Source organism: Schistocerca serialis, chromosome 4 (assembly GCF_023864345.2).
Source record: "Schistocerca serialis cubense isolate TAMUIC-IGC-003099 chromosome 4, iqSchSeri2.2, whole genome shotgun sequence".
NCBI lineage: Eukaryota > Metazoa > Arthropoda > Insecta > Orthoptera > Acrididae > Schistocerca > Schistocerca serialis.
The window spans coordinates 56993032-57008007 of NC_064641.1; the positions used below are offsets into that span (position 1 = coordinate 56993032).

Here is a 14976-nt window from a genome sequence, read left to right on the forward strand (position 1 = left end):
AGCTGTAAGAGCTGAGTGTCTATGTTTTATCTATAAAACAAGTTTTTAATCAAACTGACAGTCACATTACGGCCTTTTATACAATGTCTTCCGATTTTTGCATTCTATCCACGAGTAATCCTCGCTTAGCTTTCTGTAAGAAACTTTTTCAGTATGTAATATTTAATGCATTAGACTGAAAAGAAATGTCCATTCGTTTTAGTTGTGAAACTGTGTAACTGGCTTAATAAGAGAATGTTGTTGGTTTATTGTAGTCCTCAGTTCAAAGGCAGGTTTGCCGCAGCTTTCGACGCTGGTCCGACTTGAGCAAGTCTTTCCTTCACTACGTACGTACTGCACGCTACATCCATTTGAATCTGTATATTGTATCCAAGCCTGGGACACCATCAACAGTTTTTACTCCACTCCAACACTCCTCCCCATACACATACTTTCCCTACCATTAGGTAATATGTATTTCTTATTGCCTTCTACACTGAAGGGCAAAATAAACTGGTGTAGGCATACGTATTCAAATACAAACATATGTAAACAGGAGGAATACGGCGCTGCGGTCGACAACGCCTATATAAGACAACAAGTGTCTGGCGCAGTTGTTAGATCGCTAACTGCTGCTACAATTGCAAGTTATCAACATTTAAGTGAGATTCGACGTGGTGTTGTACTCGGTGCACGAGCGATGGGACACAGCATCTCCGAGGTAGCAAGGAAGTGGGGATTTTCCAGTATGACAATTTCATGAGTGTACCGTGAATATCAGGAATCCGGCAAGACATCAAATCTCCGACATCGCTGCAGCCGGAAAAAAGATCCTGCAAGCACGGGACCAACAACGACTGAAGAAAATTGTTCAACGTGACCGAAGTGCAACCCATCATCGATGTGGGCTTTCGGAACGGAGCCGGCCGAAGTTACCGAGGGGTTCTAGGCGATAGAGTCTGGAACCGCGCGACCGCTACGGTCGCATGTTCGAATCCTGCCTCGGGCATGGATGTGTGTGATGCCCTTAGGTTAGTTAGGTTTAAGTAGTTCTAAGTTCTAGGGGTCTGTTGACCTCAGAAGTTAAGTCCCGTAGTGCTCAGAGCCATTTGAACCATTTTTTCGGAGCCGAAGGCCGACTCATGTACCCTTGATGACTGCACGACACAATGCTTTACGCCTCGCCTCGTGCCGCCAACACCGACATTAGATTGTTGATGACCGGAAACTTGTTGCCTGGTCGGACATCTCGTTTCAAATTGTATCGAGCGGATGGTGGTGTACGGGTATGGAGACAACCTCATGAATCCATGGACTCAGCATCTTAGCAGAGCAGTGTTCGAGTAAGTGGAAGCTCTGTAATGGTGTGGGGTGTGTGCAGTTGGAGTGATATGTGACCCCTGATACGTCTAGATAATTCTATGACGAGTAACGTGTATGTAAGCATCCTGTCTGATCACGTGCATCCGTTCATTTCCACTGTGCATTCACACACACTTGGGAAATTCCAGCAGGACAACGCGACACCCCAGACGTCCAGGATTTCTACAGAGTGGCTCTAGGAACATCCTTCTGAGTTCAAACACTTCCGCTCCTCACCAAACTACCCAGACATGAACATTATTGACTGTATCTGGGATGCCTTGCAACGTGCTGTTCAGAAGAGATCTCCACTCCCTCGTACTCTTACAGATTTATGGACGGCCCTGCAGGATTCATGGTGTCAGTTCCCTCCATCGCCACTTCAGACATTAGTGTAGTCCATCCTACATGGTGTTGCGGCTCTCTGTGCGCTCACGGGGGCTCTACACGGTATTAGGCAGGTGCACCAGTATCTTTGGCGCTTCAGTGTATCAGCGTAGCTCTTCTTTTCGCGAATTTGAGTAACTTTCCCAGAAAATTTCACGCCCCTTGGGACTGGCGATGAGCGCCTGTGTCCGACAGATCTGTGACATTCGACTTTTTGATCATGTTTCTCCGCCTAGAGCACAGCTGTTCTGGGCATGTGCAGAGAGCGCATAGATCTTCACTGACACTCATGAACATTATATTGCTGCTTATCTCCCTCCTCAATCTTAACTCTCTTTTCTGAGCAACACAGCAGAAACACTCGTTCCCAGTAGAACAAAATCCTTTCCGACCCACTCGGATTCTTTCTCCAAGTCCCTCCTTACAGCAGGAACCCGAATCTAAAATGATTTCCCTCACGCCGTTAGTAACAGTCTTCAGATTCAGAAGACATTTAATGACTTGTCCACTAAAAAAATAATAATATCTGATTGTCTTGCAATCAACACTTACGCCATTACAATTAGGTACCTTTCTTCCCAACCATGTCATTTTGAATTCCAGAAGCGCGTAACTGGTGCAGTCGACCCTAAATGTATCCTACTTAGAATACGTTATGTACATTTATAAACATAGCTGTAGTGGTTGTGGAGAAATGATTTTTTGTGAAGTTCGCCATCGCATCGTGGTGGTTACAAAACATCTGAAGTCTCTTTTTCATCGATCTACCGTATTTTTCGAAGGAAAAAAATCGAGATTGTTGTAATATGTTCTCGTGCGTCTAAGAATTTTCTTGAATGTTAACGAATGGTTTAGAACGTCTTAGAATGTTCACGAATGTTCTAAAATACAATCTGCAAACAGCACCTATAGCATTTATACACACATTGGCAAAATCGTCTTAATCGATGAGTTGTGTAAAGTAGTAAATACAGAGGAACAACTCGTCGAAAAAGCGTATCCGCTTGTAGAGAGAAATTACATTACGTAAACTAAGAGTGGTTGTGACAGCGAATAATTGTAGCTGTTACAATGGCGTTGCCTAACACACAAATCAGAGAACGGAGAATATGATACCAGAGGCAGAAAAGTATTTAAATCCACTGATACGGTGATGATCCGAAATGAAACCAGTAACTTCCCAAGTGAATTTTTAAATTCGATCAGTGTTCCCGGTATTTCCTCGCAAGAGAACTTCTAAGCATGATAGAAGCGGAAATATTAACTGGAAAAGAAAAAAGACGAGTCAGTTTTCGTATCACTAATTCCACTCATTTTAACCAACTTACCGTTCAGTTTTAAAAGCATCAAATTTTCGGTATGATTACGACTGTCTGGTAAGTTTATCAATAAAGCATAAGGGCTGACATTCAGATGCTGCAGCGTGCACTGAAAAGAGTTGTGTTTCTCCGATGTTTCCCGTATGTATCATGATTGCATGCATGAGAACCACAATACATGTTCGTCTCTGCACATGAAAGAAAAACAGCAAATGCAGTCACTATGAATACAAATAAATTAGGTGGTATAGTAATGAGATGATTAATTGCACGTTTTTTCAGTTCAGAAACGAAATGAAAAAAAAACATAAAGTGAATTGGGTAGTTTTCAGCAAGTAAATAAATAAAATAAATTTTTTTCGCAATTAGATTGGGTATCTTTTTTACAGTTAGTACGTTTAGCATTCACGTTTAGCATTCGTCACGCCCCAAAAGTTCCTGTGCTCTTCATATCTGTGTTGTTTGCTGTGCACGCGCCATTTCCAAATACACTCCTGGAAATTGAAATAAGAACACCGTGAATTCATTGTCCCAGGAAGGGGAAACTTTATTGACACATTCCTGGGGTCAGATACATCACATGATCACACTGACAGAACCACAGGCACATAGACACAGGCAACAGAGCATGCACAATGTCGGCACTAGTACAGTGTATATCCACCTTTCGCAGCAATGCAGGCTGCTATTCTCCCATGGAGACGATCGTAGAGATGCTGGACGTAGTCCTGTGGAACGGCTTGCCATGCCATTTCCACCTGGCGCCTCAGTTGGACCAGCGTTCGTGCTGGACGTGCAGACCGCGTGAGACGACGCTTCATCCAGTCCCAAACATGCTCAATGGGGGACAGATCCGGAGATCTTGCTGGCCAGGGTAGTTGACTTACACCTTCTAGAGCACGTTGGGTGGCACGGGATACATGCGGACGTGCATTGTCCTGTTGGAACAGCAAGTTCCCTTGCCGGTCTAGGAATGGTAGAACGATGGGTTCGATGACGGTTTGGATGTACCGTGCACTATTCAGTGTCCCCTCGACGATCACCAGTGGTGTACGGCCAGTGTAGGAGATCGCTCCCCACACCATGATGCCGGGTGTTGGCCCTGTGTGCCTCGGTCGTATGCAGACCTGATTGTGGCGCTCACCTGCACGGCGCCAAACACGCATACGACCATCATTGGCACCAAGGCAGAAGCGACTCTCATCGCTGAAGACGACACGTCTCCGTTCGTCCTTCCATTCACGCCTGTCGCGACACCACTGGAGGCGGGCTGCACGATGTTGGGGCGTGAGCGGAAGACGGCCTAACGGTGTGCGGGACCGTAGCCCAGCTTCATGGAGACGGTTGCGAATGGTCCTCGCCCATACCCCAGGAGCAACAGTGTCCCTAATTTGCTGGGAAGTGGCGGTGCGGTCCCCTACGGCACTGCGTAGGATCCTACGGTCTTGGCGTGCATCCGTGCGTCGCTGCGGTCCGGTCCCAGGTCGACGGGCACGTGCACCTTCCGCCGACCACTGGCGACAACATCGATGTACTGTGAAGACCTCACGCCCCACGTGTTGAGCAATTCGGCGGTACGTCCACCCGGCCTCCCGCATGCCCACTATACGCCCTCGCTCAAAGTCCGTCAACTGCACATACGGTTCACGTCTACGCTGTCGCGGCATGCTACCAGTGTTAAAGACTGCGATGGAGCTCCGTATGCCACGGCAAACTGGCTGACACTGACGGCGGCGGTGCACAAATGCTGCGCAGCTAGCGCCATTCGACGGCCAACACCGCGGTTCCTGGTGAGTCCGCTGTGCCGTGCGTGTGATCATTGCTTGTACAGCCCTCTCGCAGTGTCCGGAGCAAGTATGGTGGGTCTGACACATCGGTGTCAATGTGTTCTTTTTTCCATTTCCAGGAGTGTAAATAAATTAAGAGCAGGCTTCCCAACACTGAAATTTATATTCGCTGCTAAAATATTTCTCCTTTTCAAACCAGTTTTTCTTCGTATTGCCGTTCCACATTTTATAATCTCTGTACTTCTGCGGTCGTCTGTTATGTTTGTGGCCCCTTCTTCGAAAAAAGGGAAACCAAAAATGAAAGAAAAACGCTTTCTCTGACATTTAGCCTCTCTCCGAAACACCGAAAAGCGCTATCTTTCATGATCAACGACTCGTTCTCCCGCCGCTCCCAGCTCCCTGATATTGGTTGGAGCTGGTTGCAAGGGGCGCAGATCTCACTCGATACTGTTCCAGATGAGATCTACAGGGATGACGTCATGCGACCTGGAGGCTCACACGAGTACCCTCACGTCCGTCAATTGTTTTTCATATGATTGCGTAGTGTCTGTTCTTTCGGACATTTCCGAAAGAACAGAAATCCACAGATGTATATCTACAGCTATATTCTGCAAACTATTGTGAAGTGCATGGCAGATGATACTTTCCATTGACCAGGTATGACGTTTTCCTCCCGTTCTATTCGCCTATGGAATGAGGGAAGAAATAAAAGCTTAAACGCTTCTGTTCGAGCTGCAGTGAGTCTACTTTTGGCTTCCACATTCCTACTGGACCGTTACATAGGGCGCTGTAGTATATTCTTAGATTCCTTCTTGTTCCTGAGAGTTTGGCGTAGGATTTTGAGGGACAGTTCACATCTATCTTCAACCATCTGCCAGTTCAGGTTTTTCAGAATTTCCGTGAGGCTCTCCGTGAGCCAAACGAACCTGTGACCATTCGTGCTGTCCTCCTTTGTATAGTATCCTGTGTTATTCCTATTACGAATTCCCGCCCTGAAAACTGCACTACTCGTTAACACGCCACTTCCGGGATTCGGGGAACCAAGACATATAGGGGTGCGTAAATTCCGTCCCGGGGGGAGAGGGCCGGCCAGAGTGGCCGAGCGGTTAAAGGCGCTACAGTCTGGAACCGCACGACCGCTATGGTCGCAGGTTCGAATCCTGCCTCGGGCATGGATGTGTGTGATGTCCTTAGGTTAGTTAGGTTTAAGTAGTTCTAAGTTCTAGGGGACTTATGACCACAGCAGTTGAGTCCCATAGTGCTCAGAGCCATTTGAACCATTTTTGGGGGGAGAGGGGGGGGAGTGCAGGGGGGGGGGGAGGTGAAGGGCAGGGGTGCTGACAGGAAGGAGCATCCGCCCACCCTCTACTACTAACACTCATTGCCAAATACAGTAATTAACATGCCGACACCGAGAAGACCGGGGTGAACAGCAGGGAAAAAAGGAGAAATCCTATTAGGAATGGGCTCTGCACGCTTCAGCAATACGGGCCGAAAGAATATTTTGTATGAAATGCACTTCTTGGAAGGACCGCAAGAATTTTTGTATGATATACCCTTTTTAGACTGAATGTATTTTCGTAGTGTGCTACCAGTGAACTGAAGCCTGCCACATGCTTTATCCACTACTCAGTCTACGTAATAATTCCATTTCATATCCGCACAAATTACACGGGAGTAATTGCGTAAGTAGGCTGGCTATATTTGTGACTTACTGATATTTCGTCATAGGGGATACTGCATTATTTTCTCGTGTAGTTTCTTTCTGACAATACTTCATCAGCAACAAAAATTCCGTGGTCGATATTCATATTTCCCTGCCAGCTTACTAACATACAACATGAACATATGGGATCCCTTAAATGTTCCTTGGTACACCTGAAGTTCCTTGTACATCTGTAGAGGTATATTGTGTTTATGATGACACAGGACACATGCGGCGTATTTAGGCGAATGAACAGATGCACATGTTCAGACAAGAGGAAACAGACAGTAATTTGTAGAGATATGAATGAAGGTTTCTTAAAAGATTGTGACAGAAAAAATTAACTCGCGTCATTATTTGGCTGTTTTAATCTGATTTCAGTAATGAATTTTCCAACTAGCGTGCAGAAAGATAGCATGGATCTAACCGGTATCATTTTTATAGTCACTGCTCAAACTGAAAAAAACAACGTGTATTCAACAGTTAATGGACTGTCTGCTCATGATGCACAGTTAAAAGGAAAAAGCAATGTAGCACCTTACAACTGTGAGGCGTGTTCATACAGAGCTATAAGGTTTATTAATTAGATCACGATAAAATGCTTTAACAAAAAGGAACCGACATGTGATGGAGTATGTATAGAAAAGCAGGCTGATGTGAAATTCAATAAAATTCATAGTAAATTTGTGTCAAGTAGTAGCTTTCCTAAAAATTTATCCAGAAAGTTCATTAAAAAGAAAACAGAAAAGCCACAGGAAACGAAACAGATTATATTCTCTTGTAAGAGGAAAAGATAAATTTATGTAAAGACCAGAGCAAGTCGAGATCCAACGTTACTTGCATTCTGCAAAAAATACTGTGATATTTTAAAGAAAATTATTAAAAGTTGAGATATATGCATGTTCTGATATAAATTAATAATGCAGGTAACGAGATTGAAACTACAATACATCTACATCTAATAGATTAAAACTATACAGCCTATTGAGAAGAAGGAGGGAGGGCAACCAGACGGTGCACAAGATACCATTACAATTAAATTAAAAGACAATGTTGTTACACTCAGTCAGCATAGCTCTCACACTCCTCTTCGAAAGTAAAGTTTCTTCCCTCGTTAACATCCCACACACATGAACTGGCTAGAAAGAATTTTTACAATTGGCTGTGTCGGCAAGTTGGACGTGCCGAATGATGTGATTTCCCCACTGCTTTGTACCAAACTGTACCGTACCTTACTAGTCGGGATGACCTTTGTCCATGCTTGTACAATTCCACGGCAGGATTTATTGCGCCAATTTTCTGTGAAGTGGGATGAACAGAGATTCACCTTGGCGGCGATGGCTTCCCTACCTCATGCAGTGGTAGTGGTTCGGGGGGTGTGGCTATTTACTGTTTGTCATTGTCTAACATTTAGTCAGACAGTGGTTTACTGCATGCTAGCGCTTCTAGCTGCTGTCACATTCCCCGATACTCAATAACGGTCGCTTGCTATCAATGCATTGTTACCATCTGTGGCGGTGGTTTGCTCCTAGGCCAGTTCTCGCGGCAAACTCTTGACGTGGTGTAATTTTATTGACTAGTGCTTCTTAGATCCTGGAGATGTGAAGACTCTCAGCTGTCGGGCTCTGTCGGTCTGGCCACGATGAAATGCATTGACGTGACAATTGTCTCCCATCCCATGCTTCACTGTCTTCTCATACTCGTAGGTCAGTACGGTATTTGCCAATCGGTATCCCCGTCACGGTTCCGTTTTCATCGACTGCCTGAGCAACAAAGTAGCTACTGGCAGTGTTTCTTTCATGATTATTCAGATTTCTCAGATAAAGGAGAAGGGCCAATCTATCACTTGGAGATTGCAACTGCCGGTCTGGAAACAACTGACAAGGTAAGCACCCCAGCTTCAACGGCTAAAAGCGAATAAAAATAATGTTGAAGTATAGAGATTGTCAGTTCTACCACTAATTCAGGTTATTTTCTGTAAAAGTTTGCATTTGTTAGCGAACGTGGAGGGCACAGCAAAGAACTCCGCTAAGGAAATGACAATGTGCAACAGACAGTTATAACCAGCACAGTCATAAGATCTGTAAACGAGACATTATTTAACGAAAAGCTAACATTTCTTTTGGAAAAAAATATGGTAACAAATGCACTAGTTACTGTGTCGTATTTGACAAAAGAGAAGTTGCTGTGTCGTCTTATGTTCCTCCCGTATTTGACACTGAACTGCAAATGTGGAATCTCAGCAATACTGAAACACGTCTGAGTGGAAGAATATGCAAACCAGACGAGGAAAAGGAGTGGACATTCTCGGTGTATCTGTACTGTAAAAGTCCAGTTCTAAAAGGTAGGGTGGCCTCTGCTGTACCGAGGCTTGTAACGCCTGGAGTGTCAGCACCCAACATCACATCAGTGCTTCAAAGATGCTTAACACACAGGGGACAACTTTGCTGAAGACAGACGGCCATGCTTCGATCGTCCACCAGGAAGCAACCCAAATGCCACCAGAGGCCGCACGTCGCACGAACCTATTCTCTTCAGCACGAACGTGATCGAAAATAGTCCCACCTGCATCCTAGCGCAGAGTAATATTTAGTGCAGTGCTCTGTCGGTAACAGACATGTTTGCTCTGAGTATTTCTGCGCCAGGCGCTGATCCTGTAAGGATTCCATGAAGCAGGGGTCTCACCATTGAGTCGCCACCACGACGTCACTGGCATTGGCGTCTGACTTTGGGAGCAGCCAGCTATGGAGTTGAGAGTGTTTGTCACCTGTTCACCAAAGAAGATGGGGACTCTGTCGTCGTGGAAGACTTGTCGGCTTGTAAATTTGCTCCTGTTCATCGTTCAAATGGCTACATGTCAGACTTAGACAATGTTGCTCCCTACGTGACTTAAGCTTTGTTCATGCTGTTTGCACTTTAAAAATAAGCATCCTAAGGGACTTTCATTTTTATAAGGAGTGTGTTTAATGAACGTAGTCGCAATCTAACCGGCCTAAAGTTGCCAGAAGTATTATTTTTCTATTAAAGAAATTTACTTTCAATATTCTTTATTTCAGTCCACATCACTTCGACAAATAAACATGTTCATTCATTCCTATCTGGATAGTTTTTATGCTGCCATTGGTGGACATATCGGTATCATTAACTAGATCTTTAATATAACCTGTCCCATTCCCCTGTCTTAATCACTGCATGGAAACTCCATGTAAGCACATGGCTTTTGTGATGTGTTTTGGCATTTGAAAAAATAATGGAAATGGCCAGTGACCCACTACATGACCTCCTAAAAACGGAGAGGAAATAAGTACTCCATTCAAACCAATGAGTATTCTGTTACATTTATGTCTAAACAGCGAGGACTGTAAGAGGAAAACGAACATTGAAAGGAAATTCAATCACCTGAGGGAAGCAATACTGTTTGGTGGGTCAGGGATGTGGGGAATATCAAATTATGATCAGCACATTTGAAGCAGCACTGCAGATGACTCGTACCTAAAAATATCACCTACTTAAAATGATAATGACTGCTGTTTTAAATAACTAAATTGCGTAGTCATCACTTCCCTTTTCCAGTTTAAGAGCAGAAAAACAAAACACTACGTATGGTAAAAGTATCTTTACGCAAAACAGTGCTTAAATAGTGTCAGGGTAAAGAAACTCAATGTGATGGACTTTGGACAATAATTTTGAGTTAGAAAAGTGGAAAGATAGATGAAACAGTCAACAAATATATGGGTAGTCACAAATGGTACGGGAAAGAGAAACATTGTTCTATAGCCACCAAAAAATTAATTCCAGTACAATGAATAAATATGCATCAAACAGAAGTCCTAGAATTATGTCAAGATCATTCAAAGAAACTGAAGTAGACATGTAGACGCTGAACATATACCCATACAGGCTCCTCCACTCGTAAATACGAAAAAATTGTATAGTTCTGTTGTTTGGGGGAGGAGACCAGACAGCGAGGTCATCGGTCTCATCGGATTACGGAAGGATGGGGAAGGAAGTCGGCCGTGCCCTTTCAAAGGAATCATCCCAGTATTTGCCTGGAGCGATTTAGGGTAATTCCGGAAAAACCTAAATTAGGATGGCAGGGCGCGGGAGTGAACCGTCGTCCTCCCGAATGCGAGTCCAGTGTGCTAGCCACTGCGCCACCTCGCTGGGTAAAGACGTATAGATTTAGATTACTTGTTCGTTGCTATGTAAAGAAGACCGTTCCTAAAGCCAAGGCTTTTACAGATAAAGTAACAAGGGTGCAGTAAAAGTAAAAGAGTTTGAGCGGTTTAGTGGACTCACCGACATTTTTCTGATGGCCGCTATACGGGAATGCTTGCGCCGATCCGGCTCCAGGCGGTCCAGCTCGACGCCAAACATTGCCTTCATGATGGTGCGCAGCGCACACACCATCAGCATGGGGTACACGTCGACGGTGGCCTCCGCAGTCTCTGCCAGCTTCTCACACAGGGAGAGCCCGCTGCCGTTGAACGTTCCCATCAACTTCGTGAGCACCTGCGACATGGCAGGAGCACTCCTGATATATAGCACATGTCTTCTTTAGGAATTAAGATACATTATTAAGTGTTTGCCTATACCCTTGTCATACTACTTTTCATTACACGTAGAACTATGGCAAAAGCTAGTCGAAAGTATAAGTAGAATAATAACAAATGAAGTGATCACAGGATGGAAAAGGAACAATAATTTCGAAGGCACCTGTACCTGATAGAGTCTCCTTTGTATTCTACATGTTATGAAGTATGACCTGTAGTTATATGTTGAAAATAGAAGAAAGTAATCTAGTCCAGTGACAGTTAGTGTTAGTGACTACACTGTGACTGGAGGAAGTGGTTGGCAGAGAGAGTGGGGGGAGTAAGCAGACGATACTAACAACTGTTGTTAGATTTATTCCTGTCTCGTACATATGAATTAGTATGAGTCTATCATGCCACTTTTCAAGAATGATTAACGCTCTCTGTCGTTCCATTACACTTAAAAATTAGCTGTGTTAAATCTGGGTTTACTGGGATAATCGGATGGGGTGCCCTTCGACCTTCACAATCGGAGACTGTAGTAAAACAAAACAAAAACAAAAAACTGTTTAAGTACTATGCGGGACTACCTGGCTCAATTTGCACCTGAACGCAGTATTGAACCTTAAAAGACCACTGACTTCAAGTGCATGAACTAGCGCAGGTCGCCTGCATGTGGGGACAAAAACTTCACAATCCAAGATAAGGACAGCTCCCAGCCGCCTATCAATATCATCATAATGTGACACCCCAAACCTCTCCCTTCCACCACCCAGTCTCCCTACACACTTCCCTCTCCAGCAATTAACAGCACAGTAAGAAAATGAAAAGTCACTCGCAATGCAATATTTTAGCTGGCACTGAAATGTAACGGAGAATCACAATGTAGCCCTAAAGCTGTCACCGAAACATCATAAAGAAATTAATGAGGCAGGTTTGTCCTTTGCATCCATATTTTGTGTTTAATACATCATGGAAGAAACTACAGAAACTCTGAAGGGAAAACAGTAAAGAAAGATTTGGGTCATCGTCCCACCGACAAACTCATCAGAGGCGAAGCACAAACTCTGAATGGGGAAGGCTAGAGAGTGAAATCGGTTGTGCCCTTTTCCAAGGAACCATCCCAGCATTTGCCTCTCGCAGTTTAGGGAAACCACATAAAATCTAAATTTCAATGGATGAAGGTTATGTTATCCGCTGCCCTCCATAATGTGAGCCCTGGATCTTATCTCTGTGCCCCCTATCTCAATATAAAGACAGAAACAAAAAGAGAATTACAATCGATGATGAAACAAGCTGCTGCATCAGATTTGGTGACAACACAGCAACATTTACAGATCCATAGAAAGAAATGAACGATACGTTGCAAATTTGATCAAATGAATTGAAAAAAAAAGAAATCTGAAAGCAAATAAATTGAAAAAAGAAATACTGTAACTTAGGAACAGCAAAAAACTGATCGACATGGGGATAAGGACTGACAGTACTGAAATCAACCAAGTGAAGTAGTTTCTCTTCACTGGAATTATAGCACACTATTGATGTACAAGAGAAGTGAAGAATAGCTCTAGGAAACTTTTGTGAACCAAACAATAGGTTCACTACTGATACCACGAGAGGCGGCCACCACTCGCCTGGTGGCCCTCTGGTCCGTACAGCAGCCTCCAGATGGCGCTCACAAACCCGGACCACTTCCTGCCTCTGTGCCGCTTCTAGAATGTGTTATGTACATCCACTGATTGCGTGGATAGACGCCACAACGGATGCTTGCGCTGGGGGGGACGCAGAAATAACTTCTGCCAAGGGGCACCAAAACATGGTGCACCATCGAAACTCGGACAGTTGTGAGCCATCAGCCAGACAGATCAGTTCAGTGCCTGCAGCCAACTCAGAAAAGTTCTCTGTAAGGCTACATTCCAACATAGTAGTCGGTATTTACAGAACAACAAGACAAGCAAGAGTGTCTGCAAATCATATCAGTTATGAGCCGTACCCAGCCATGCTTTGGTATGGCTTAGTCTGCTTGAACGGAAAAGAATGAAAAACGATAGCTCACGTTTCTGATGTATACGGCAATTCGGTATACATCCTAATCCTCTTCTCTGTCCATCTCCTCCTCACTCTATCTTTGCCCATCTCCTACACCTCCCCCCCCCCTCACTCTGTCCACCTCCTCCTCCCCCCCTTCTGTCTTTCCATCTCTCCCTCCATCTCCTCTTACACCTTCTCTCTCTCCTCTCTCAGTCTGTCCCCTCCTCCTCCTTTCTCTGTCCATCTTCTCCTCCACTTCTGTCTCTCCCCTTCCTCCAGCTCCTCATCCTTTCCATGTTCTATGTGCATTTCCTCCCACCCCAATGTCCATTGTTCTTGCACCCTCTCTCTCACCTTGAGCATTGTTTATTGTTACTGCAAATTCAGATTCTAATTATAAACCAATAACCTATAAATACAACTTTTCTGATTGCAAACAAAGTTTCATATATACACTCCTGGAAATTGAAATAAGAACACCGTGAATTCATTGTCCCAGGAAGGGGAAACTTTATTGACACATTCCTGGGGTCAGATACATCACATGATCACACTGACAGAACCACAGGCACACAGACGCAGGCAACAGAGCATGCACAATGTCGGCACTAGTACAGTGTATATCCACCTTTCGCAGCAATGCAGGCTGCTGTTCTCCCATGGAGACGATCGTAGAGATGCTGGATGTAGTCCTGTGGAACGGCTCGCCATGCCATTTCCACCTGGCGCCTCAGTTGGACCAGCGTTAGTGCTGGACGTGCAGACCGCGTGAGACGACGCTTCATCCAGTCCCAAACATGCTCAATGGGGGACAGATCCGGAGATCTTGCTGGCCAGGGTAGTTGACTTACACCCTCTAGAGCACGTTGGGTGGCACGGGATACATGCGGACGTGCATTGTCCTGTTGGAACAGCAAGTTCCCTTGCCGGTCTAGGAATGGTAGAACGATGGGTTCGATGACGGTTTGGATGTACCGTGCACTATTCAGTGTCCCCTCGACGATCACCAGTGGTGTACGGCCAGTGTAGGAGATCGCTCCCCACACCATGATGCCGGGTGTTGGCCCTGTGTGCCTCGGTCGTATGCAGTCCTGATTGTGGCGCTCACCTGCACGGCGCCAAACACGCATACGACCATCATTGGCACCAAGGCAGAAGCGACTCTCATCGCTGAAGACGACACGTCTCCATTCGTCCCTCCATTCACGCCTGTCGCGACACCACTGGAGGCGGGCTGCACGATGTTGGGGCGTGAGCGGAAGACGGCCTAACGGTGTGCGGGACCGTAGCCCAGCTTCATGGAGACGGTTGCGAATGGTCCTCGCCGATACCCCAGGAGCAACAGTGCCCCTAATTTGCTGGGAAGTGGCGGTGCGGTCCCCTACGGCACTGCGTAGGATCCTACGGTCTTGGCGTGCATCCGTGCGTCGCTGCGGTCCGGTCCCAGGTCGACGGGCACGTGCACCTTCCGCCGACCACTGGCGACAACATCGATGTACTGTGGAGACCTCACGCCCCACGTGTTGAGCAATTCGGCGGTACGTCCACCCGGCCTCCTGCATGCCCACTATACTCCCTCGCTCAAAGTCCGTCAACTGCACATACGGTTCACGTCCACGCTGTCGCGGCGTGCTACCAGTGTTAAAGACTGCGATGGAGCTCCGTATGCCACGGCAAACTGGCTGACACTGACGGCGGCGGTGTACAAATGCTGCGCAGCTAGCGCCATTCGACGGCCAACACCGCGGTTCCTGGTGTGTCCGCTGTGCCGTGCGTATGATCATTGCTTGTACAGCCCACTCGCAGTGTCCGGAGCAAGTATGGTGGGTCTGACACCGGTGTCAATGTGTTCTTTTTTCCATTTCCAGGAGTGT

The 14976-nt window shown here is 45.7% G+C and overlaps 1 protein-coding gene across 1 annotated transcript in view; it reads right to left on the reverse strand.

The window, feature by feature from the left end:
* Nucleotides 1-14976, reverse strand: part of LOC126474228 (cytochrome P450 4C1-like) — a 104606-nt gene that overhangs the window by 23583 nt on the left and 66047 nt on the right. Inside the window, exon 3 of the mRNA XM_050101693.1 lies at nucleotides 10839-11051. Coding sequence (XP_049957650.1) covers nucleotides 10839-11051 — 213 coding nt within the window. The remainder of the gene's footprint in view (nucleotides 1-10838; nucleotides 11052-14976) is intronic.